Source organism: Terrapene carolina, unplaced genomic scaffold, assembly GCF_002925995.2.
Source record: "Terrapene carolina triunguis isolate 2854851 unplaced genomic scaffold, T_m_triunguis-2.0 Scaffold89, whole genome shotgun sequence".
Lineage (NCBI taxonomy): Eukaryota > Metazoa > Chordata > Testudines > Emydidae > Terrapene > Terrapene triunguis.
Window position 1 is genome coordinate 26,897,041 of NW_020664440.1, and position 24,865 is coordinate 26,921,905.

Consider the following 24,865-nt stretch of genomic DNA (forward strand, 5'->3'; position numbering starts at 1 on the left):
CATAAGAGTGCTTGTTCTGAGGGAAAGCTGTTAGTTACTCCTTTATCCAGTCTAGGTCTTTGAAAGGACTGTGAGTAGGTAATCAGCCAGATCAAAGGTCCCTTCTTCAGGGCAATGCCTCAAAAGGCTGAGTTCTTGCATAACCTGATGCGTTATGAGCTTCAAGGAATTTTAAACAAGGTGCCAGACAAGAAGGCACTTTCAGGACTAACGAAAAGTTAAGTGAGTTTCCTAAGAAAAAGGGGAGGGGGAATGCAAATTCCCACCTTTTGGACCCACACTTTTGAAGCTATGTCCTGAAGAGAGAGCCATTATCTGGCTGATTACCTATTCACAGTCTCTGCATATCAAAGACCCAGGCTGTGTAAAGGAAAGACTAACCTATGCATAGGTGTTCTTGTTCTAAGCAAAAGGTATAATGAACTTGTAACCATAACAAAACACCTGTATGGGGATTGACAGACTGACTCTTACCACAGCTTTTTTTGGAGGTGGGGTGATTTCTGATAAGCTTATTAGCATGCAAGTAGGCTCCTTTATTGTTTTAATACTTTTTTTGTGCAATGCTTTCACCTTAAGAATAAATCTGCCTACTTTGGAAAAGCTGTGTGGTACCTTATAACTGTGGACGTTTATGCTGTTTACAGTCTCTGAGGGGAAAGTAAAGCAGGGCTGAGTAGGTAGTCTGAATTGCTGGGGAATTCAGTGTAGGCAGGGAACTGTGCAGCCTGAAAAAACCCCCGTCACGAGGGAGAGAGACACGGGTCTGTGACCAAGAGAGAGAGGATGGCGGGGGAGCCATGAGCCTAAAAGTGGGTGCCCCTGCTGAACCAAAGAGGAGGAATACAGGTGCAGTTTGCCCAGAACTGTGACCGGGGTAACTATTGACTTATTTGTAAGTGAGAAGCTGGTTAAATTCTGTCCATCTTCATTCTAAACTCTCTTCTCTGACCTTAAACTTCCAGCAAACTTCCCATCCCCAGAAGAATGCATTTTTCTTCTATATATTTTTCTGTGTTCTCTCTATTTTTCTATGGTTTGCTTTATCATTGATTAAATACAGTTATGGCACTGTTCAACAAAGTCCGTAGTTTTGATACATTTATGAGACTTCCCCTATGACCAGAAGAAGAGCTCTCTGTAGCTCAAAAGCTTGTCTCTTTCACTAATAGAAGTTGGTCCATTAAAAGATATTACCTCACTCATGTTGTGTCTCTAATATCCTGGGACCAACACAGCCACAAGAACACTGCAAACATTCCCCTCATCTTTGCAATTCTTAGAGAAAATCTATTTAGTAAAGAACTTATGGTAGCTTTTTAAAATCTAGGGGATGTAATTTGAATAGTCTGGAGTAAGAAAAATCCTACAATAGCTTTATTTTGTGCTGGTGTTGGGGTGGGCCTTTTAGAGCTGCAAAACTATTATTGGGAGGTGTTTAGTTTTGTAGTAGGATGGTTAACTTTTGCAATGAGTACAGAGACTACAAAAGAATAAGCTAAAGCTAAGAAGCCAGAAGTATTAGTATGGCCCAAGAAAACCAGTGAAAGAATTTGATCCTAATATAAACTAACAAAAGATGTTTTGGTTAAAATGTAGTTTTAAAGTAAACTTACAGGCACTTCAATGGAAATATGACAATTTATACAAGCTGAAGAACTGCCCCTCAATATTTTTCCCACTCTAGTTGTATTCTGAAATTCCTATATATCCATATCTAAACCAAATTCAGGAATGAGGCAATATCAGTTGAAATTATGCAGAGGACTTATTCAGCGTCTGTTTGTTTTTTTTAATTTATCAGTTAAGCAAATGAAAATAGATTTTAATTTCCCTTGAAAGGAAGGATGGCCCAATGGTTAGAGTGCTAATCTGTCACATGACCAGAGTTCAATTCCCTCCTCCACCAATGATTACCTTTGTGACCTTGAGCAAGTCACTTAATTTCTCTGTGCCTCCATTCCTCTCATCTGTGAAATGGGGATATCACTGCCCAGCATCACAGTGGTGTTGTGGAGATAAATATATGAAAAACTGTGATATACCCAGATGCTGTGGTAATGGAGCCTATATATTGTAAATACCAAAGATACATGTTAATACTAAGATAACTTGTCTTTCAACTATATTTAGGCCTAAGTCAACTCCTTCTAACCTAATAGTTGTGGAACGTTGGATGTTTGAGATACAGACCAGCCACAACATTAGCAACCAGAAAATCAACCCACAAAACTTGGGAGAAATTTGGACTCAGGCCTGAAAACTTTGCGACTCAGGCCCATCTCTACCTTCTAGAGATGTCTGCAGGCTACATTCCTGTGACATACATGTAGTGATGTAGGTACCTAAAACATCTCTCTGTTATCTCAAATCTTAAACCTGCCACTGGCTGGTCAGCAATTTGGGAAGTCTGTTGAAATGCACTGGTGGGTGGAGCACAGGTGGGATAGTGAAGTGTATGACCAGACATGCCAAACCGCAAAAAACCTGCAGAAATTTGGCTTGTTTTTGGCTTAATTGGCTTGTGAGTTGCTTGTTGGCTAGTTTTGGGCATGTAGCTTGTTGCTTCTTTTTTTTGATCAGCTCCCAGCAAGCAGGGGGAGGGAGAGTCAGGGGTGCATAGCGGGCCCACCACAGTCCCAGACTGCAGGCCGGGGATCTAGTCACATAGAGTGTTGGGGTTCTTAGGGATTGGCTTATTTTGAAATGGGATTAGCTTTATTTTTGGCTTATTGTGAAAGTCAGGGTGCTTATTTACCACGTGAAAGTTGGCAGCCGTGGTGTATGACAAATTGCAATGCCATGTGATAGGCAGCAGCGCTGTTTGTGTGTGTGTGTGTGGGGGGGGGTGTATAGTATCAGAGGGATAGCTGTGTTAGTCTGGATCCGTAAAAAGCAACAGAGAGTCCTGTGGCACCTTTAAGACTAACAGATGTATTGGAGCATAAGCTTTTGTGGGTGAATACCCACTTCGTCAGACGCATGTGTGTATATAGGTGTCTGTAAAAATATGTATCCCTTGGCTAAGCCTAATAAATAATCATTTTGAAGTTACTATGCGGAAAGGAATTTAATTCAGCTAATCTTTGATCTAAAAGATAAAAATAAATTCTTCAATCTTTTTTTAATCTTCAAAAAACAGTGTGGGAGCTTGGGCCCCGTCCCTTTGTTAGATCAAAAATCCCCAAGGATGCTTTTGTATTCACAGAGCGGATTATAGATCAGTTTTATTTTATCTATTTGTAAGATAGGGTGACCAGACAGCAAATGTGAAAAATCGGTATGGGGGAGGGGGTAATAGGAGCCCATATAAGAAAAAGGACCCTAAAATCGGGACATCTGGTCACCCTATGTAAGAGGAGATCGAATCTGGGCCCTTCCTGGTAGGGACCGGCGGATTCTGCAGCCCTACCTCCCATAAGGGCTCCCCCCCGCAGGAGAGGCTGCAGGATCAGCGCCGCCATCCCTACACGCGCCATAACGCGCGTGGCTCGCATGTGCTTGATTTATAGCCTGGCCCAGAGAGCTGAAATGCAGCCACAGAGGCGATGCACAGGCACCGTGGAAAGAAGCTGTGTCATGCTGCACTGGCAGAAAGCAGCCACTTCTCTCGTAAAGGGGGAAGCTAAGTGGGGTGAGATCCTTTGCAGGGGCTCTTAGCCTGGGCGTTCCTGGAACCCGACCCCCCCCCCCCCCCCCCCCGTGCACTCTCCCCAGCCCCCTAATCCCCGTGGCAACCACCAGCCCCGTCGCCGACCCGCTAATCCCCGCGGCTGGCGGGGGCAGTTCCGGCGCGCTGGCCCCTCCTGTGGGTGGCCCCGCGGCCGGCTGGGTGTGTCTCGCTCCGAGTCGGCAGTCGGCGCGGCTTGTCCCTCACTCTGCTCCGAGCCCAGGCCCAGCCGCTGCCCTCTCAGCCCGCCCGATCCGCCGCGCACTCCCGCTGCTCCATGGAGGCTTATCACAAGCCCGACCAACAGGCGCTGCAGGCCCTGAAGGACGCGGCCAACCGGCTGCGCATCAGCTCCATCCGGGCCACCACCGCCGCCGGCTCCGGGTGAGTCCCGGACTGGGGCCTGGCTCCGGCACCTGCCGCTCCGTGGGGCCTGGCAGCTGCCCCACAGATTCCCGCGCACCCTACTCCGTCCGTGCCCACACACTGCTCCCTCCCGCCTCGTGGGGCCTGGCAGCCGCCCCACAGATTCCCGCGCACCCTACTCCGTCCGCACCCATCGCTGTCCCCTCGTGCAAACTGCCCCCTCCCGACCCCCTCAGCTCTGCCCCCTCGTGCAGCCTGCCACCTCCCGCCCCATCGCTGCCCCCTCGTGCAAACTGCCCCCTGCCGTCCTCCCATCGCTGCCCCCTCGTGCAAACTACCCCCTGCCGACCCCCTAGCTCTGCCCCCCCCCGCACTGTCCCCTGCCGACCTCTTTGTGCAGACTGTCCCTCTGCAGTCCCCCTATCTCTGCCCCCTCGTGCAGACTGCCCCCTACTCATCGTCTGTCACTGCCCCCAGTCTCAGGCCTTGCGTGTAATTCTTCCCAGGTCCCCTCCTTCTACCCCTTGTGTCAGTCATCCTTAGCACCTCGCTTCTCCCTTCTTCTTTCCTCCCATTTTCCCAACCTGCAGGTCACCTGGCCAGTGAAATGAAGCGGGCCAGATTCTGCCCTCTGGTATATCTGTGCACCATCCATTACAGTCTCTGGATTTGAGATCAGTACTGTCTAACTGGGGTAGCTGAAAGCAGAATTTGCCCCTTGATTTGCCGCTTGACCGAATTACAAAAGCTGCAGCCGGTGACTGCTGAGCCATGTGTAAGGAGTCTGTTTGTGGTGCTGCATGGTATTTCTGAGAGCAGCATGCTCCTGTCCTGGGAGCAAATGCACAATATGGAGTGGGCAGACCTGAGAGAATTTTCATCATTAGGAGATCTGGAGTTTTGAAGCAGTTGCATTTCCCAAGCTTGCTATGAGCAAAGCTTGTTATATTAGAATCACTGTGAGTGTTAAGTGAACTCGTCGGTTCAGCTCAGTGAAGCCCTTTCTGTAGGTGCAAAATGTAGCATTTGAGAATTTATATGGAACCATTTTTAGCACATATCAAAAGACCCAGTGCAAAACCTAATTCACTCTAGTTCTTTCGCTTGTATTAAGTTCTGAGGGATTTGGGGTAGTATTATGTGTGGGTGGGGATATATGTTTACACAGTGCCTTAATTTGTGCCAGGGCTGAGCCCTGGCAATCCAGGCTTGGCAGTTCAGAGCCCTGGCACCTCTGGGCTTACTGCATCAGTTATGAATGTAAATAAATTGCTTGAGCCCCAGCATATATCCTTCATTCGAAATTAATCACTGTGTTTACATGTGGATTAGAAATTCATGCAGGGTTGGGGGTGCGCAGTTTTGGGTGGGGGGTTGTACTGTATTGGGGTGTATGCAAAGGTTTAGAAGCAAGTTGTGGGGGGGAATGGATGTTGATGGGACACAGGTATATAGGGAATGCACGTTTGTGATGAAGATAGTGATAAAAAACCTTTCATGTTGGGGATGTTGCTTCAAAAACTAGCCAGTTTAAAGATCATCAAGGTAGATAACTTAAATATCAGGGATGTTTATTCCCTTGCTTTTGAATGTGCTACTTGTATGGCTATGGCTATATGTTCATGGGGTGAGAGTGGATTTAGTGTTGGGGGAGGGAAGGATTTACACTTTCTCTCTCTGGAGTGTTGCCTCTTTTAGTCATGGATTCAGCTTTGATGATGCAAGATTGGACAGGATTCACATTGAGAAAGCATGCACTTAACATTTTGACAATTTAATTATGACCCTTTGGGGGAAATCTGATTGTTAACAAAGTGTGTATAGGTTCACTGTACTAGTAAATATACTATGACTGGAAAGAAGGACCAGGAATGCTAAGTTAATGCTGAACTAAAAACCAAAGAATTTATGCCTAGGGCCAAATCTGTTCTTTTTCATTTTGTGCCCGTCAGTTGGAACTAATTCTCTACAGAATTTCAAGTTAGCCCAAATGGGATTATCTGCAAAATGCCTGCCGTCTGAAATGGGCAGTTTACTCAGGCCTCTGGACAGGATTTAGTTTAGGCTCTGAAGTTTGCCGGTTCCAGAGTTGGCCTTGCTTTGATCGTACGGTATGGAAAAAATACTATCTATATTTATTTATATAAAATTAAAGCCAGAGTTTTGGCTGATCATCACACTTAAGCTTTTCCATGTGGAATGCTGCCTTTTGGTATTCCATCCTTTTGCAATTTACATTTTGTTTACTCCTTTGAAATGTGACTGCAAATGTATCTTTTCAAAAAGAAGAATTGGACAAATAATCACTTGGCTACTAAGGTCTTAGTGGGATAGGATAGTCTACTACAAAATATTTTAAAGCTGTCTCTCAATTTGCTAACATCTTTCACTGTGTTTCTGACATAAGCAGTTTTTTACCTTTTGTTTCTGAGAGTGTTATATTGAAAATTGAAGGTACAGGGTTGCTTTATGTCACTCCATATACACACCGAGAAGATACTTTTTGGCTTTTTCCTTGTAGCTGCCAAGTCAATGGAAGTTGAGGACGCTCAGTCTGTCACTGGAATAGATCCTTAATTTCAGGTGCTTGGTTTGGTCCAGTCTGGGTAGTGAGTTTTGAGTGCAAAATGCTCACCAGTTCCTCTTTTTAATTATTAATTTGTTTTTAAAGCTACAACATTTGGGATTGTGTTAGACAATTACACAAAAGTATGTGTAGCAAAAGTGGCAGAAGACCCACTAAGTATAAGGAGTTTCATTCTGTATTTCATGTTGGTCCCATAATAATTGTCAGCACTTTCCCACAGATGTAATTATTTCTGTGTTATGTGTAGGTATATAATACCGCAAGGAATTTAGCACAAATTTAGTTCCCTCTTCTGCTCCCCTTCAATTCAGTGGTAAAATTCCCATTGACTTCAAGTGCAGCAGGATCAGGGCAACTCACAGTTTTGAAACAATACCTGATTATTATCCTTAGAAGTGGGAATGGAATGATTTGCTATAGTTTACTTATTTTAAAACATATGAAAAACCGTAAAAAGGTTTCCTTGAAATTTTATTTATATCTAATCAATGAGACTTGATTACCAGGATGGTGACCGAACAATGCATTTAATAGGAGGAAAGAGAGTGACGTTTCAAGAACATTCTGATCGTGTTAGGGAGTCAAATCAAGCTCACATAGCCAAGTATCTGCACACATCTGTCCAAATCTTGATTACTTGAACAAGGCAAGAAAGTATATGGCTCTCAGGGTGAGAAAGTAAATAGAACAGAATGGCCTTTAGCGGCATGATTGTCAACTACATTTGAAAGACAAGGTGGGTGAGATAATATCTTTTATTGGACCAACTTCCGCTGATGAGAGAGACAAGCTTTCTCTCTCACCAACGGAAGGTGGTCCAATAAAAGATACTACCTCACCCACCTTGTCTTTCTAATATCCTGGAACCCACAAGGCTACGACAACACTGCATACAAATACTTTTGGTTACAGGCTTATTGCAAAGAAAGACTGTATGTCTGAGTCACATTTTACATTTAACTCTTTTAAGGAGGTTAATATTTGGTTTAATGAGATGGTTTGTGAGCAGTAGGATTAAGAAAAAATACAGGAAATGCTTGAAATTAAAGCAGTTAAGACCAAGAGAGAACTTGTGGACTTCCTTGAAGGAAATGACTTTGTAAACTATGACCTGTGTTGCAAGCAGTGTTGTGAGGTGATAGATATATGAACTAGTTACTGCAGTGTTTTCTCATATTAAACTCTCATTGAAGACAACTGGAGCTTTGCCTGAATGAGAACTAAAGGATCTGGAAACCAGATCCTGCAAGATGATAGTATGTGAAATTTAGAGATGTTAAGGCTGTTCCAGTGAAAAAATGCAGTTTATGGGCAGAGAGGGGTTTTGTTTTAACTCTCCTGTTAATCCACTGCAATTATATTTGAGAATCAAAATAGATTAATAAATATAAAATCAGTATTTCAGTTACCAAAATTTAGGTCATTCAGAATTAAGATTGTTGCTCCTGTTCATTCAGCCAAGAGTGTCCATCATTACAGATGTCTGGGATTATGTGCTTTTATTGCTTGTTTTAATAAGTAGTCTTGCACAACTGTAGTGATGTCAGTCTTGTTGCTTCACAGTGATAAGAGTGCAACGCTTGCAAATGAATCCTGCCAGCTTCCTTAAAATTGAGCCTCAATATGGGACTCTAAGCCAATCACACACAATGATTTTTTTTAAAAAATAATTAATTAATTTATTTTCTTTTCCTTTTCGTCAGGTGAGCTTCTGGAATTTTTTTTCCAGCTAGTGCATTTGGCTTAGCTAATTGTGAAGGCTGAGCTGCCATCTTTGGCGCTGCATCTTCATTGGTTTTGCATAGAGAAGAAGATGGTCTTTTTATTAATGCCAGCAGTTGATTGGCCAAAGCTGATACAATCTTAACTGTTAGGAGATACGGTGTTTGAGGAAAAAATTAAAGGGTGAACTTCTGCAGTTTTTGAAACAATGGTTTCCTTATAAGATTTGATAAGACTCTTAAAAGTGGAAGCTGCAAGAATTTCTTTAGAAGCAGTTAAATTTCACAACTTGGGTTAGGAACAGAACTTGCTACATTAGAATTATCCTTTTTTAGTTTTGGCATTCATTCTTTCTTTTTTGGCATTATTGTTCTTTTTAATTAAGCCCTTTTTAGCTGAAGCGTGTAGCAATTTACATATATATCAAGACTGAAAACCTGGCCCCATCAACAGAGCCAGGATTTCACCCCAAAAGCCGAAGATACAGAACCTAATTCCTTGTAATCTCTTGTTTAATGGAAACAGGTTCAAAAGTGTGGTGGCCCTTCTATAAAAGCCAGCTGGCAAGGAAGTTTACAAACCACACCACCTTTTTAATATTCAAAATTGGATGTCCATTCTGAATGGAATATAGAAGATTATGAATGAATGTATGAATAAAGTAAATATATTACACCTCTACCCCGATATAACGCTGTCCTCAGGAGCCAAAAAATCTTACCGCGTTATAGGTGAAACTGCGTTATATCAAATTTGCTTTGATCTGACGGAGTGCGCAGCCCCCCCCCCGCCCCCCGGAGCACTGTTTTACCGCGTTATATCCAAATTTGTGTTACATTGGATTGCGTTATATCTGGGTAGAGGTGTATTTGCCATATTTTTCTCTTAATAGTAATTTTAAATAACTTCTTTTCTAAAGACTTAGAACTAATAAACAATGCCTTGGGTTTTAATGTAATTTAGCACCAGTGGAGTTCTCTGTATTCTAATAAAATTAAAAACGACTACAACAATAGACCGTCATATTTCATCTGGTTAAACAAAATTCTGTACACTGGTTTGAGACTGTACATCAGATACTGGAAATCAATCTCATCTTTGGTTATTTTCTATAATTAAAAAAGCATTTAATTAACCAATAGTTCTACAAGCATATTTTTGGAGCTCACTTCTTATATTTTTATACATTTTTTATTTTTTTCACATGCTCACCATTCTAGGTTGCTTAAAACCTTTTTTCCCAAGACCGAGAGTTCATAGAAATATGGTTAAGTATAAAGTTAATACAATTAAAAGAATGAAAACTTTAAACAAGCATGTAAGGTTTATTGATTAACTCATATGTATAAATATTTACTAATATATGTTTGAATCATGGTTTATACCTAATTATTTTGGTTCCTTGTGTGTGAGTACTTACTTAAGGGGTGGACACTAATCTTTACTCCGCATTTTGCTAGAGTGTTTGCATGTGTCTGTCTAACTTCAAATTGAAATAAGAGAGTATTAGAGGGGCAGGGGAGAAGTGTCACTACCAAAAGGACTTGTATTCTGATTTAAGTTCTACTGTAAACTGTCTTATGAATCCTAACATGCATGGGAAATGTAGAAATGGAAAATAAAAGTTTTGCTGTGTGACATTCTTGACTAAACTCTTCTTGCTTTACAAATAGGGCTTCAGGTTTTAAATGAATATAATTAAAAACGTAATGGTAAATATCTGTAGACAAGAAAACCACCCTATAATTTGAACACTGGAGTTTCCTTCCAAGCCCAGTGTTGATGTCTACAGCCTAAATTACGTCATCACATAGTGACTGCTGAGATCAAGAATAGTCCTGTTTCATATCAGTAAATGCCTGAAAATTGGTACTTTGGGGTCTAGTAAAGATCCCCAAAATACCTGCTAGGTGGTTGGCAAATAAATGGTGAAAACCAGAGGCCCTGTTTACAGGTGGCTAAAAAATGCCGTCTATTAGGAATGCATTTAATGTTAAGACTATTTTTTCATGTGTATCTTCAGAGACATTTATAAATCACAGCCAGGTATACAATTCTTTGTGTTCATTTGTTGGGCAATGATACCACAGACTGACTATACAAGGGTGGATAGTAATTTCAGATGGTAATTTATTTAAGTTATGGTAGTGAACACAAGTAACGGTGTAAGAGTACCTTTCTGTGACATTTGAAACACTACAGCCCAACAGTTTGCAATCCAGAGCTGGAAACAACACTTTTCATGCTTACCCATTTCTGTGGGGCATGATTACTTCTGAAATTGGGGTGCACACTTCTCTGAGCTTCTGTAGCAAATTATGGTTGAAGTATTCCTTTGTGCTGTCGTTGAAGTCTATGGCAAAAGTGCTCCTGACATTAATGGAAGCAAGATTGCCCCCAAAATATATCAACTACTGAAATATGTATTAACTTGCTCAATATTTCAGACTGTAAATGTAGAAAATACTCATCTTTCTATTAGTTAAAGATTAAACAAATCAGCATTTTTCAGTTGCAGAACTGATCATGTTTTTAAATGTACTGCAAATAAACTGATTATCATAAGATTATCCTTCCAATTTTCACTACCTAAAAATTTGTTTTATTGACTTGAAAATAAAATGTGAGGAATGTGTCTCTGAGAAAATGTGTCTTATAAGACAGTATTAAATAAAAGTCCCTTTATGTTAACCGCTCTTACGATATAAGATAGAATGTAATTGGGATTTATGTAGTACAATTCTAAATGTCCCAGAGCTCTTTGCAAAAATAAAACATGCAGCATTTCGAGGGTGAAATTCTCCCCTGTGCAAAGGGTCTGCACAAGACACTATACCACACTTAACCCTGCTCACTTAATGTAAGTTCTAAGTGGCATGGAGGCCTCTGCTTCAGGATGAATTTCACTCTTACTGATAAATTTCAGGCACGTATTGCATATTCTCTCTTACACCTTAGAATTGCTGATTGTGATGACATTCCTTGGTATTGAGAGGAATGGAGTGCACAAACAGATAAGCCAGTGCCCTTATCACTAAGACCTGCATTTTAACATCCACTTTGGTTTAGATAACAAGACATCCGATGCTCTCAAAGTACAGCTAATCGGCAGTAGGATAACAGCAGATGGTAGGGGTTATCAAAAACACTTAGAGTTGCGTATTTTAATGATGAGGGTTAGAGGACTGGCATGGTGGTATTCTAATTATATGAATGCAAGTTGACAGTGGGCAGCAGTGATAATCTTGTATTTGCTTTGACTTGTAGCCACCCGACATCATGTTGCAGTGCAGCAGAGATCATGTCTGTGCTCTTTTTTCATACCATGAGGTACAAAGCAAAAGATCCCCGAAACCCCAGCAATGACCGGTTTGTACTCTCAAAGGTAAGAACCAGAACTAGCTGTGCTATACCTTCTCAATCTAAATCATAGATTAGTTGTTTATTAAATAAACACACCTGTTTTCTTGACTAATGTTCACTGTCATTCTTTAGGGTCCTTATCAGTACACAACTCTAGTAATGACAATACAAATCTTTTCAAAAGAGTTTTAAGATTATTATATGCAATAAAAGAGGAAAATGCCAAATAAAATCTTGCTGAACATGGGAAAGGGTAAGCATAGTGCCTAAAAGAAATTGCCAGATTTCTGTGCATCAGTGTGTTGGGGTAACATACAACCTATTTAAGCAGTTAAGTTGTTTAATTACAAATTATATATTCTTTCCTGGTACTGTCCGTGAAATATATCCAGAAGCAATGTCATCTTAAGGCAAAGGTTATTTTTTAATGTTGTTCCAAGAAATTATGCCATTATGTATATTTTTAACCCATAAGTTATGGTTACACTTTTTGTGACATCTCTTCTGTCTGTGGCCATGCCGCCTTTACTGTGATCCTTTCAGAGCTCTGATGTTAAGCTTTGTCAGTTTAGTAATTTGTTGGGAGCCTTCCAAGGAGCATGGTAGGAAGTAATGTTGGTAATTCAGTGGGTGACATTCTTCCCCTATGCACTAGTGAGGTACTAAAGAGAACAGTGCTCCTAAAGGTGTATTCAGCTAAGACATAAAACAAATGTCCTGACTGCTTGATGTCATCAAAGTTTCCATGGCACTTGGATGATAGCTTGGAATTCTGGCTAAATTTCAGCTCAGGTAATTACATCCTTGTTTACAGTTACAGACTGTTTACAGTCAGTCTGATGTCCTCTATTTTCTATTCTGAACTGTTCTGTGGTGTTTAATTCTGTTAAACTGCTGGCATATTGCTAGCATCTTCAGTGGCAGATGCAATGATCCCAAAGCTTTGAAAGACTTTATGAGTGGCATTTCAGATGTCAGATGTTAAGTAAAAGTGGCAAAAGTACTTGTGGAGCTCTGTACCAGATATTGTTATACAGTTTGAAACTGCAGAATGGGCTGCAAACAGGAAATCTGAGTTTTGATATGACCAGGCTGACAGGCAGAAGTTTGGGACATTACAAAGGTAGTCACCCCCTACAGAGGAAATGTCTGTCTCTCAGCTTTCTTGGTGCCTATATGAATTCAGTACCTGGATGAGGAGAAGCTAGCTAAAGAAACTAGACAAATTTTGAGATGATGCTGATAGGAAGAGGGAATCACTTAAAAGTACTTGATTCTGCTTAGATACCCCTCCGCCCCAATGTTGAAGGCGTCTGCCCTTGAATTGCTAAACTGGTCCACAGCTTTGGGTTCCTTTTGGATTCCTAGAGCTATTGGGTGCCAAAGTAGCCATGGTTACAAAAAAATGACCACTTCATCTGCAGTTGACCAGAAGATTATACCCATTCATATCAGATTCAAACCTGGCCACAATGACCTGTGGATTCAAGACCTCTAATCTTGATTGTTGTTACTCACTGTATCTAATCTTAAATCCATACACTTTCAAAAAGATCCAGGTGGAACAAAACTCAACATCCCATCTATTCAGCGACACTGGTTGCCATGGGTATATCACCCAGTACTTCATTCTCTGCACTGGTTACTCATCAAATAGAGAGTCCAAGTTAAGGTGTCTGTCTTGATACTTGAAGTCTTCCATGAGATTAGGCCTACCTACCTGAGAGAGAACCTATCCCTACTCAAGTATGACCTCCTATAAGAGCTTTAAAATAGGTACGAAGGAAGTCACATTCAGTCTTTCTTGGCTAGAGGTCTAATTATTGTAGTGCAGGCCTTGACCATGGAGAGAGTAAAAGCAAGAATCTGTGGAAATCCCAGGTCTCTGAAAGGAACTGAAAGGGCTTAGAGGCAATATGAAGCAGAGATTTGTTTGCAAGCATTTTAGAACTTGGTCCCTTAAATTAAAAAGAAACTTTTTAATTGATCATATTTACACATTTTTATTTTGTCTTGGTATCGAGATACTGTGGAAAGTTGCTCTTTGTTTAGAATTTGTTTTTCCTTCTAGGGCCATGCGGCACCAGTTCTGTATGCTGCCTGGGCAGAGGCAGGCTTCCTACAAGAAGCAGAATTATTAAACTTGAGGAAAATTGATTCAATTTTGGAAGGACACCCTGTACCAGTGAGTATTTGAGGAATAAGCTTAATACTTATTAAAATTGGAGCTTCATGTGAATCAGGAAGTACATGCATCTTATGCAACAAGTTCTATTTACTAACTACTGCACAGTAAAGATGTTATTTTTTTATTTTTTTTTTTAAGAAGATGGTAGCACCTGTGGTTAGAAAAATAGAGAACTGGATGTCCCAATAGAAGTGGATGCCCAAGAATATGAATCTTAACATTTTAGTAAAGTTATAAACACCAACGATGTTCCAATACAAACCACTTTTATGGAGTTCCAGCATGGCTCATCTTCTTTCCCTGTGGGGAAACTCTGAGATAGCATCTCCTGGTTTCAAAGGAAGCTTATCTGATTGCCTCAGTGGCTTTTCACCCCCACTCCTGCTCGAGCCTCCCATCCAGAGCCATTAGCTCTTTGCTATCACTACCACTACCCCAGGGAGAAGAGTAAGAGAAGGTTTTTTCAAGCAAGGCACCTCAGATTATTTATTGGAAGCTAATGGTGTTCTTTTCAGTGTCAACTCCTGATCTACCACTTCCACCCTCTCTCTGACAGGATCAATTTATTGCTGCAGGCCAGTGGCACTGTGGCTGCTAAGCCAGCTGTACTGCCAGTGGAGAAGCATGACAGGGCAGCATGCTTAGGGACTTTGACTCCATTCAAATGCGCTGAAATCTACAACCTTGATTTTAGAATGGATCTTGACCTGGGCCCATCTCCTTAATCTCTTCTTAGTGCCAGATTGGAATCCTGTTCTGCTGCTGTGAGAGTCTACTGGAGTGGGAATGGGCTTTCTCATCAAGACAGGATTTAGTCCTGTGAATTTAGTCACTGAAATTCTTAACTGCAAAGTAACTGTTGCTTTTTTATTTTCAGAAACAACCATTCACTGATGTAGCTACTGGATCCCTTGGTCAGGGACTTGGTGCTGCCTGTGGTATGGCCTATACTGGCAAATACTTTGATAAAGCCAGGTAATCCTTTTCAGTGTTTAGTGTTTGTAGATGTGTAGGGGAGAAAAAAATGCTGAGAAAACAGATTGTATTCTTACTCTGATCAAAAATGGTTTATTCCATTATTTTCCACTCCTTACCCCAACTCCAAATTCAGTTTTGAAATTAAAAGTGGCCAGTTGAGAGGTCTAGCTAATAAAATTGCACAGATCCAATGACTGGCAAAAATGGATGCATGCTGTTCCTGTGTAACCAGACAACGTTACAAGGGTGATGTTACTGTTCCTGAAGAGGGAAGGTGGCATGCTATGTGGAGTAGCCACTAGCCTTCAGCATATGGAGAACTACTTTTCTTTCAAAGCTGTTATGCCCACAGGGAAGTACCTAGCTGAATATAGTTGTTGTTACAAGGTAAAGATGGGTGGTGAAGAAAATATGAAGCACAAGGACCTGGTTGTGCACCTATTAAAATCAATGGGAACACTGCTGGGCCGTAAATAGGGGTCCAAAATGTCAACTGAAATCGCTACAACTCCAGTGGAACAGGAATGACCATTTCTGCCATTTGTCAGGGTGGAGGACAAGGAAAGTAGATGTCAAAAGACATATCTGTATGAGGAAGAAAGCGATCTAATAAGGTTGATGTATATTATACGACAGCTTTAGCACACTCAAATGCAGCTTGCTAAGTTAATATAGTATTAAACCCTACACTTCATTAGCTTGAAATCATTTCCGTGAAAGATGATTTGCTGATTTTAATACAGTTGAACAGGTGGTAGTTGTAGGGTACGCAGTGATTACTGGCAGCAAATAGTGGTACTGCATGTAGTGTTGGAGAGCAGCCAATATGTATGAAATTGTAATTCGTCTGAGTGAATTATCAAGTTTAGGCCAGCATCTTGTGAAGTGTGTTTAAGTAGATGACATTTACTGTGGTAATATAGAATAGTTTAGTAGCTCTTATAATACTTAATTTTAATAGCCTTTTGCTCAATTTTGTTTTAAAATTATATATTTGAAGGTAAATATATTGCTGTTGTGATAGTCAACAGGCAGTATTCGTTTTACACGGAGTCCTATGTGCCATCCAAAAAAAATGGTGACAAAAGATAAAGCTTAAAGGGCTGAATCCAGCAGTCCCTGCTCAGGTAATACTCCTGTCACTGTGAGTTTTGCCTAAGAATGAGTTCAGTATTTGTGGAAATAGTCTTCAAAACTATATAATGCTTTTATATTTGCTATGGATGATCATGCATATTCTTACTATATAGTTTAGCCCAGTCTGACTTATGGTTTCAAAAATGTAGGTGTTTTTTCTAAGGAGTATACTAAATAGAACGGCTGAAATGAGGAAATAAAATGAGGAAGTAAAAAGCAATCCTCAAATAGTTTCCTGCATTGTCAGTGATCTTGCCGAGTCACAGTGACTGTGTTTAACAGGCATGTTCACTTCAGCTTTAATTATAAAAAGATTCATTGTTACAACTCCATTCCCAAGGTTACCTGTATCTTAGCTTGCAGCTGCATTCTATCACCATTATAATTGCCATTAATAGAGTATTTCCTCCCTATCGAGATATCACACAATAGGCTTGGGTCTGGAGGCAAGGGATGTAAGAAGAATACAATATATTTCACATCATATTCACCACTTTTAACAGTTTTTTTTTTTAATTATTCGTGCTCAATAAGACACACATTGCCAAGTATTTTGTAAACTTACCCGAGAGGTTTGCACATTTAGAACTGGAGTTGTATTTGGATTAAAATAGTGGAAGATCTTGTGAACTATTAAAGAGATTTTGAATTTGATTTTAAATAACTAGTGGCATAATACAGAATAGTATTTGGGCACAGTCTTACTCCCATTGAAAACTATGTAAAATTTCACAAAGACCTATGCTGAGAATAAACTTTTTTCATGTAAACCAAACAAAAAATCTAAATGTTGAAATATGATAAATGGTATTCTGGAAAAAGAAATTAATTTACTATACATGGTTTTCTACACATATGAGAGAAACCTGTCTTTAAAGATATTTCAATATTTTTTTCTCTGGAGTTTAATTATTCCCTATCACAATTTTTAATTTATTTTACATAATTAAATACAAAAATAAATGCAATTGACACCTCTCTTTGTGGTTGCTATTTTGGAAATGCATCATAAAGTAGCTACAGTTATTTGATTCAACAAGGATCAATAATTTCAAAAAATAAATGTTCTAGTCAGTTCCTTATCCATGTGGTTCTTTCCTTCCTCCCTGTACAAGAGAGAGAGAGAGAGAGAGAAAGGGATCTGTTTTCTAGGCTTTCCTTGATTTTCATGTTTTAAAGTGATGCTGTTGGATGAAAAGTGATAATGTACATATTTAAATAATTTAGTTAAGGAAATCCGTTTAAATCATTTTAGATTATTAAAACAGAAAGAACATTATAAATGAAACTTACTTTTTTTCTCAATTTTTATTGTATGTTACATTTTGTTTTTCACTCACTTTGAGATTTTTCACACATTAACAGGGTGCCACATTTTGCTTAAAAATAGTTTCCATTGGAATTTTTAAAAAAGATGTCTCTATTGGTCATTGGTTTTGTCTCTTCAAAAGCAAAGTTTGACCTAACTAGGTCAATTAAACTGTGGTTACCAACCAACCCACTCTCCCCCACCCTCCCTACATACTGACACGTGCTTATGTAAGATGATGTAATTTGGAATAATTACTCCTGAGGGAATTCTGCGCCAAAAAATTTAAAATTCTGCACACAGTATTTTAAAATTCTGCAAATGTTATTTGTCAAAATAACACTATATAATCACACCAGTTTCAATTATTTTGGTAATTTATTTTAGAATACTGTCAGCAAGTATGTTTGTAACAATACAGGCACACACAAAAATTCCCTCAGGAGTGGAGAGTTAAAGAAACCCATATGACACCAAGTTCCTGTTTCTCTGCCCCTCTCCCTCTCCCCGCCTCCACCCCCCACAGAGCCCAGCCAGGGAGCCAGAAACTCGCACCTCCTCCCCTCCAGAGCCCAGCCGTGCCCAGACACTCACACCCCTCCCCCCAGAACCCAGCTGCAGGCCCACCCCCGGCTCAGACACTTACATCCCCTACCCTCCTAGAGCCCAGGAATCCAGAGGGAGAAACAGCCGATGCTGGGTCCCAGGCTTGCACGGAGTTTCCTGCATGCCACCTTCTTCCTTCAGGGGGTGCTGGGAACTGCAACAGCTGGGAACCCTCCAGTTCCCTCCCCCTCCCCTTCTCCCCAGTCTTGTCTTCTATTTGTGAGCTGGGCTCTGCCAGGTCCAGTGGCCCCTAGTGGTGTCCAACAGCACTGCAGCCCATTTCTGGGTGGGGGAGGAAATTCTGCGCACACACAGTTAATTTCTGCAAAATTCTGCATTGCGCAGTGGCACAGAATTCCCTCAGGAGTATTTAACAGACCCAGTGGTCCATATATTCCAATATTCTCACTCCAACAGTTTCAGTACCAAATACTACAAACCTCAATCATTTATGCAAGTGTACAACACTGTACCAATGGGGGAGTTTAAATCAGACACAGATTGTGTTGGCCAGTGTGGAAAAAAATCTAAGGAAAAAGACCATACACTTATAACAGAGAGAGCCTATAATATTTTTAGTCAGTTCTGTTTAATGAGGTTCGTACTTGTTTTGTATAATCCTAATTGAATATTGTGTCTTATTTTTATGTAACTTGACATACTGACTAATTTTAAAAAAAAACCACCCTTTTCTAGCTATCGAGTCTATTGTCTGCTTGGGGATGGGGAACTATCTGAAGGCTCCGTCTGGGAGGCAATGGCCTTTGCTGGGTTCTACAAGCTGGACAATCTGGTTGCTATACTTGATATTAACCGTCTTGGACAAAGTGACCCTACGCCTCTGCAGCATCGTGTTGAGATCTACCAGAAACGCTGCGAAGCCTTTGGGTATGTGGTTGGAAGAAGTTCAATTTCCTGTCTTCTCGAAACCATGTGTTGTGTCTGTTTTCCAGGTATTTTCAAATATGCATATTAAAGCGAATTGAATTCAGATAACGTCTCACAGCACCATGCAGGATATTCTCACCGCTTGTCAGGATCAGATCCTTGTTTCTGTATTGTAAGAACAATACAAAGCTGTAACTTTTTTTATCTTTGTTTTTTTTAATAAAGCTCTTCATTCCTGTAGATTTATGAGGAGCTTATCTAGTACTTTAGGGACCTTACATTGTTTTTAAAAAAATATGCAAGAATTATGCATCTGGCTATATGTACTATATCTCTTGAGAAACAGTGGGCACCTCAGGTGTACAGGGGGCAGGAAGAAGGGATAAAATGTCCTTTTTCTCTTATAGGCATGAAAAACATTATTGTTAAAATAAATGTTTTACTATTTGTACTGCTTCCTGGAAGGTCATCAGCTAGCTTAAAGATTTATAATAATTTTTACATGTGTGCACACAAGTATTTACAGGACCTTATAGAAGCTACACAGGCAAATTATAGTTTGATCCATATTACACTGTTTTACAATTTTATCGATCTTCGATGTCCGTTCTTATTCATTTTTTAAAAATGTGGATCACTTGCTCTTGTAATGAAAGGTAGCTGTTATATGGCAAGAAGTGTGGTACAGTGGGTTAGAATAGGGGCCTAAGAGATTAAAGTTCTAGGTTCTGTTCCCCACCCTGCCACTGTTACGCTGTGTGACCATGGACAATTACCTAATCTCTCTGCTTTATTTTACTCATCTGAAAAAATGTGTGATTATGTTACTGATTTCATGAATGTTAATTAATATTTTTAAAGTGCTTTGAGAGCCTCTTGTATCAGAATGAAGTAGTATTAATTATTATTAACTCTTGCAGAGATTCATTTGTATAAACCCTTTAGAAACAATCTGTCTGTTTGCATTCCTAGCTGGCATGCTCTCATAGTGGATGGGCACAGTGTGGAGGAGCTTTGCAAAGCCTTTGGCCAGACCAAAAATCAACCAACTGCTATTATCGCAAAGACTTTTAAAGGCAAAGGAATATCAGGTAATAACATGGGAATTTAATGGCACATATCTGTATGATTTACATATGAGGAATGTTTCAAACAGCATTCATAAAGGTATGGTCATTTAAAAGCACATAAGGTAAGTAAAGTTAACATTTGATTGGTTAGAAACAGGCCAAAATCAGACCCTCAGATCTGCAACCTTTTGAATTTGAGAGGATTTCTTGAATCTGAAACCATCTCTAAACTTTTCTCCAGTTCTGTGTTGTATGAGACCAGAATTGCAAGATGGCTGAAATCTGCCCAGACCTCTTGAGGGTCTTTATCACTTGGGACTGAAATTTCATGAGAAGAGCTGGTAAGATTTCAGTGCTGTTGAATATGAACCTGAATTCTAGACACAATTTGGTCTTGCACTGAACCCTGACCTTAGACGAATCTAGATAATGAAACCTCTCTTTATTCCATCTCTACATTTGGTATATGAAACCCAATTCCTAGATAACAATTTCATGAAATGTATAAACTATTGATTTTCTTTATCCGAAGTGCTTTTTAAATTTCTGAGTAAAACTTAAGTTTACAAAAACATTATTAGCTAAATCTTAGATATTTATTTAATCTACTTAAAACAGAGGATGCTGTCCCAGGCCGATCAGGTCTTTGCTTGGTGGACTAGGTGGGAATTTGATACAAACTGTGGATCTGATCATGCTCCTATATGGTGAAACCTGGTGGGGAGGAGAATCCATGATGTTTTTCTGCCATTGAATTCCTCCTGCATTATTCCCTTTGGGAAGGTTTTCCACCCTGCAGAGGAAAGAGAGGGTCTGGCCTACTTACCTGGTGGTTATTTGAGATGTATCCATAACACCAGGCCATCTGTGCAGAAGCCTCATGCCTCTGTGGGAACTCTGGGTGCTTAGAGCACTCCCAGCACCACAGCAGAACTTTGCCCACTAATGATTGCCTTTAAGACTCTCCTTAAAGGGGTTTCCCTCACATGGAAGAAGGCCATGGAAAATCAGTCTCAGGCAATATTACTCTATCTTTAAAATTTCCATGGGGACAATACACATGCCCCTGAGGTCAGTTACCTCTCTTCCTGGCCTGCCCTGCCCTCACACTGATACACAGAGAATCCTCCATTTGAGCAGGGGACGGGAGTAGCATTGCAGCTGACCTCCTGTGGCTCAGAAGGAGTGATAGTGTGCACAGTGTGTCCCAGCCAGAGGCTGTAACTGCCCATAGTGTGTGGACAAATGTGACACTAAATCCATGTTAGACGTGCAGTACTCAGTGCACCAACACTTGATCATATACCATACTTTATTTTACATAATCGGTAATTCCCATTAAGGTGCATTATACTAGGAATCTGTTGTTGTAGGCTAGCAGCCACTTGAGTCTTTATTGAATTAACTTGGAATTTACGGTGGCACTGAAGACCTTATTTTAAACACTTCATTAGTAGTACTTTTCCCACTGAGATACTGACAACTGAACATATCTAACACTTGTCAGTGTATAGGAAACTAATGTTTCCTCTCATTTCTGCCCAATACTCGTAAACTACAAAAAGGAAATCCGTCCAAACTGGTTGTACTTCTCGGGTATTATTGGCTGACAGAAAGCTTTATATTGGTTCTTGCATGGCAAGAAATGCATGCTGGCTACGTGACACTGTGCCTATAATAAAAATGCCAGCTATACTCCGGCATGCATTAAGGACTCTACCATTGCTGAATTTGAATACAAATTTTAAGTGGGAAGATGTGAATTCCTCTTTCTGATCACCTAACGGATCAGTAGAAGTTGGAATGCATAATGCTTATCTTTTCATTACAGAAGCAAGCAAGAGTAGTGGAGTTTTGCCAAGGCTTATGTTCTTCTCCCAGTACTGTTAGGCACACAAGGTTAAAACTGTATGAAACTATTTAATTCATATTGTAAAATTTTAGGTCTTGCTTAGATTGAATAGGTACCTAAACGATGGGATGTTAGTGTAGTTTTTGAGGAGTGAATGCTGTTTGACATTTAACTGGTATTTGCTGACACTGTAGGTATGTCTACACTGCAGTCAGAGGTGCATTTGCAGCATGGGTTGGCATACCTGCCCTAGCTTTAATTTAGCTAGCATGGCTAAAAATATCAGTGAAGGCATGGCAGCATGGGCTTCAGCATGGGATGTAGAAGCCCGTCGGGGACCCTGGGTGCATATTTACCTTGCTAGCCTGCACTAGAGCCTGTGCGCTGTGTCTTCACTGCTATTTTTAGCCATGCTAGATTGCAGCTAGTGCAGGTATGCCAACCCCAGCTGCAGTCACATCTCCGATTGCAGTGAAGACATACACAAATTTCATATAAAGGGCATGTGTTTGGTATTTAAATTCTGTTACTGTTATGGGGCCAAGTCTTGTAGGTGCTCAGTGCACAATTCCAGGTGGAACCACTGGAAGTTTCATGCATGGAATGGCTGCTGCTCCAGGCCCATAGACGTAGAATACCTAGGATTTGATCTTTTCTATTCTGTTATGCATTAACATTTTTTTTATTTGCTTGATGCTAATGGATGATGTAGTTACTGTTCACGATGGGCATAATAGTGAAGTCCTTCAGTTAGAGCACCCATTGATTTCAGCACTTGCACCTTGGTAAGGACTGTGAGACTAAGGGTTTTAATTCCTTTTATTATATATTCCATTTTATTATATATTTTAAATGCAGGTATTGAAGATAAGGAAAACTGGCATGGTAAGCCCCTCCCAAAAAACATGGCTGAACAAATCATTCAGGAAATTGATGACAAAATCCAGAGCAAGAAAAAGCTTTCCCCAGCCCTCCCAGAAGAGGATGCACCAGTCGTAAATATTAGAAACATTAAGATGTCATCTCCACCAAATTACAAACTAGGAGAAAAGGTACCACGCTGTCTACTAACACGTACCTGTTTTAGGGATGAGAGGGAGGGAAAAAATGCTGTCCAGGAAAGTGCTTCCTTGTACTTTTCATTCTGTTGGGTGAATTATTTACCAAATGAATGACAATGAATTCTGGGTCTTACCCTAGACAGTTCTCTTTTTGTGCGGTGTCCTTCACCTTCTACCATAAGTGCTCCCTGTTCATTTCCTTTTTTAACTCTGCTCCTCTGCCCCGCACTTCTGCCATGTGACCTGCCTGATGCTGGGAGATAGTGTTTAAATGGGTAGGGTTTTTATGTAGAAAGGGCTAAATCATGTTCCCCTTATTCACACGACGAGATGTACACCTGTGGAGTTACACGATGGGGCGAATGGGAGCAGAATTGAAACCATTGATTTAAAAGAGACTAGCTGCGTGAATATGATGACAAGCGTTTGACTCCGAATTTCCAATGTGGTAGTTGGGAGGGACTCGCTGATTGCCTCAAACCCTTTAATATTGGTGTGAGTTTAAGTCATTAGTTGTCCACACTGTTTAAGAAATTGCCATGTATCCTGCATTCAAGTAGAAGCTTAAAGGGCAAAGAATTGTGGGTGAGTCACCTTTACAGCTCTTCAGTGATGTTTGAGAACATCAGTGTGTGGAAGTCACTTGTGTGGCTGAATATAAGTATTCAATTTCCGTAGAGTTGTTAATATTTTCACCTTCTTGTTGAAGTGCTCAGCCAAAAATAAATCGGAATGAAGAACAAAGTTGTTTTGTTGAATGTTTATACCATATGGAATTTTGTTCTACTTTTTTTTTTTTTTTTTAAATGTCTGAACAGGCAGTTTTATGACTATGCAGATGGTAGATTATAGACATCATGTCTGGATTTAAAGAAAAGCAAGTATATGTGTGTTCTATGAAGACTAAATAGACCTGACACTGTATTGTATTGCATTTCACCTACTGTTTTCTCTTCTGACTTCTGAGTTGGGTTTATTACATTTCTTGTATGTGTCTTGATAGTTTACATTTAAAATCTTGATAGAGTTTACACTTAATAAAATATTTTAACATATCTCAAACAAACAAAAAAATCCCATTCAGAACCTAATAACAGCACTGCTTTATTTTCCTCTTCAAAGATGGCTACCCGCAAAGCTTATGGCTTCGCACTTGCAAAATTGGGCCATGCCAATGACCGAGTAATTGCTTTAGATGGAGACACAAAGAATTCCACCTTCTCTGACATGTTTAAGAAAGAACATCCCAGCCGCTTCATTGAATGCTATATTGCTGAACAGAACATGGTAATTATTTCCTTTGCTCTATGAAATACTTTGTACCCTACAGCAGAAGATGAGATTTTAGATAATTTTGTCCTGATGATAAATGTTTTAGCATTTGATTTTAGGTGTTTATCCAGGCATTGTAATTTGATTTGCCCCCTGCTTAGAAAAAACTGCATGGCAGGAATAATAACATAATGGAAATGCGTCTTCAACAGACGACTTAAAAAAAAATCACAACATTTGGCTTCTTAGCAGAACTTGCAAAGAGGCAAACAGAGTGTATGTAACAACAACATATCCCACAATATGATCTGTGGAGAGTAAGTTCAAGAGACTTGTTAACTCTCACTTTTGACTGGAAATAGAATGGCATAGCTTGACAATCTGCAGCACAAGAGTGGGTGTAAAAATTTGAGGACAGAGGGAGAAAATTAGGCAATATTGTCCTCATGGTTTTTATAATGACAGAGTTAAAAAATCTTCTTATGTCATAGAATAATACAATGTTCTTTCAGCTAAATTCTGTCTGACACTTGTGCAACCTCAGTGAAGCAAATGAAACTGCCTGGGTGTAAGTGAGAGCAGAATTTGGCCATTGGTTTTCAATAACTTGTAGCCTAAGGACCACAGGATCTCCTCTCGCATGTTTCGTTTCAGCATACTTCCAGTGACTTCCGTGAAGTTACTCCTAATTTACGTTAGTGTCAGTGAGAGAGAATCAGCCCCAAGAGCAGAATAATATCTCTGTGATAATGAAATAAAAAGTACTGTGTAAATGTATCAAGGGATTCTAGTGATT

General features: G+C 40.2%; 1 protein-coding gene across 3 annotated transcripts in view; it reads left to right on the top strand.

Moving 5' to 3' along the window:
• The first annotated feature begins 3,821 nt into the window (after nucleotides 1-3,821).
• Nucleotides 3,822-24,865, top strand: part of TKT (transketolase) — a 33,662-nt gene continuing 12,618 nt past the window's right edge. Inside the window, exons 1-10 of one of the 3 annotated variants that reach the window (XM_026650302.2) lie at nucleotides 3,993-4,054; nucleotides 4,627-4,811; nucleotides 9,566-9,612; nucleotides 11,613-11,730; nucleotides 13,780-13,893; nucleotides 14,774-14,871; nucleotides 18,623-18,814; nucleotides 19,787-19,905; nucleotides 22,595-22,788; nucleotides 23,920-24,084. In XM_026650302.2, coding sequence (XP_026506087.1) covers nucleotides 11,647-11,730; nucleotides 13,780-13,893; nucleotides 14,774-14,871; nucleotides 18,623-18,814; nucleotides 19,787-19,905; nucleotides 22,595-22,788; nucleotides 23,920-24,084 — 966 coding nt within the window. In that variant the 5' untranslated portion in view covers nucleotides 3,993-4,054; nucleotides 4,627-4,811; nucleotides 9,566-9,612; nucleotides 11,613-11,646. Of the gene's footprint in view, nucleotides 4,055-4,626; nucleotides 4,812-9,565; nucleotides 9,613-11,612; nucleotides 11,731-13,779; nucleotides 13,894-14,773; nucleotides 14,872-18,622; nucleotides 18,815-19,786; nucleotides 19,906-22,594; nucleotides 22,789-23,919; nucleotides 24,085-24,865 lie in introns of all 3 variants that reach the window. The other 2 variants (XM_024223475.3, XM_026650301.2) reach the window with 2 other exon arrangements.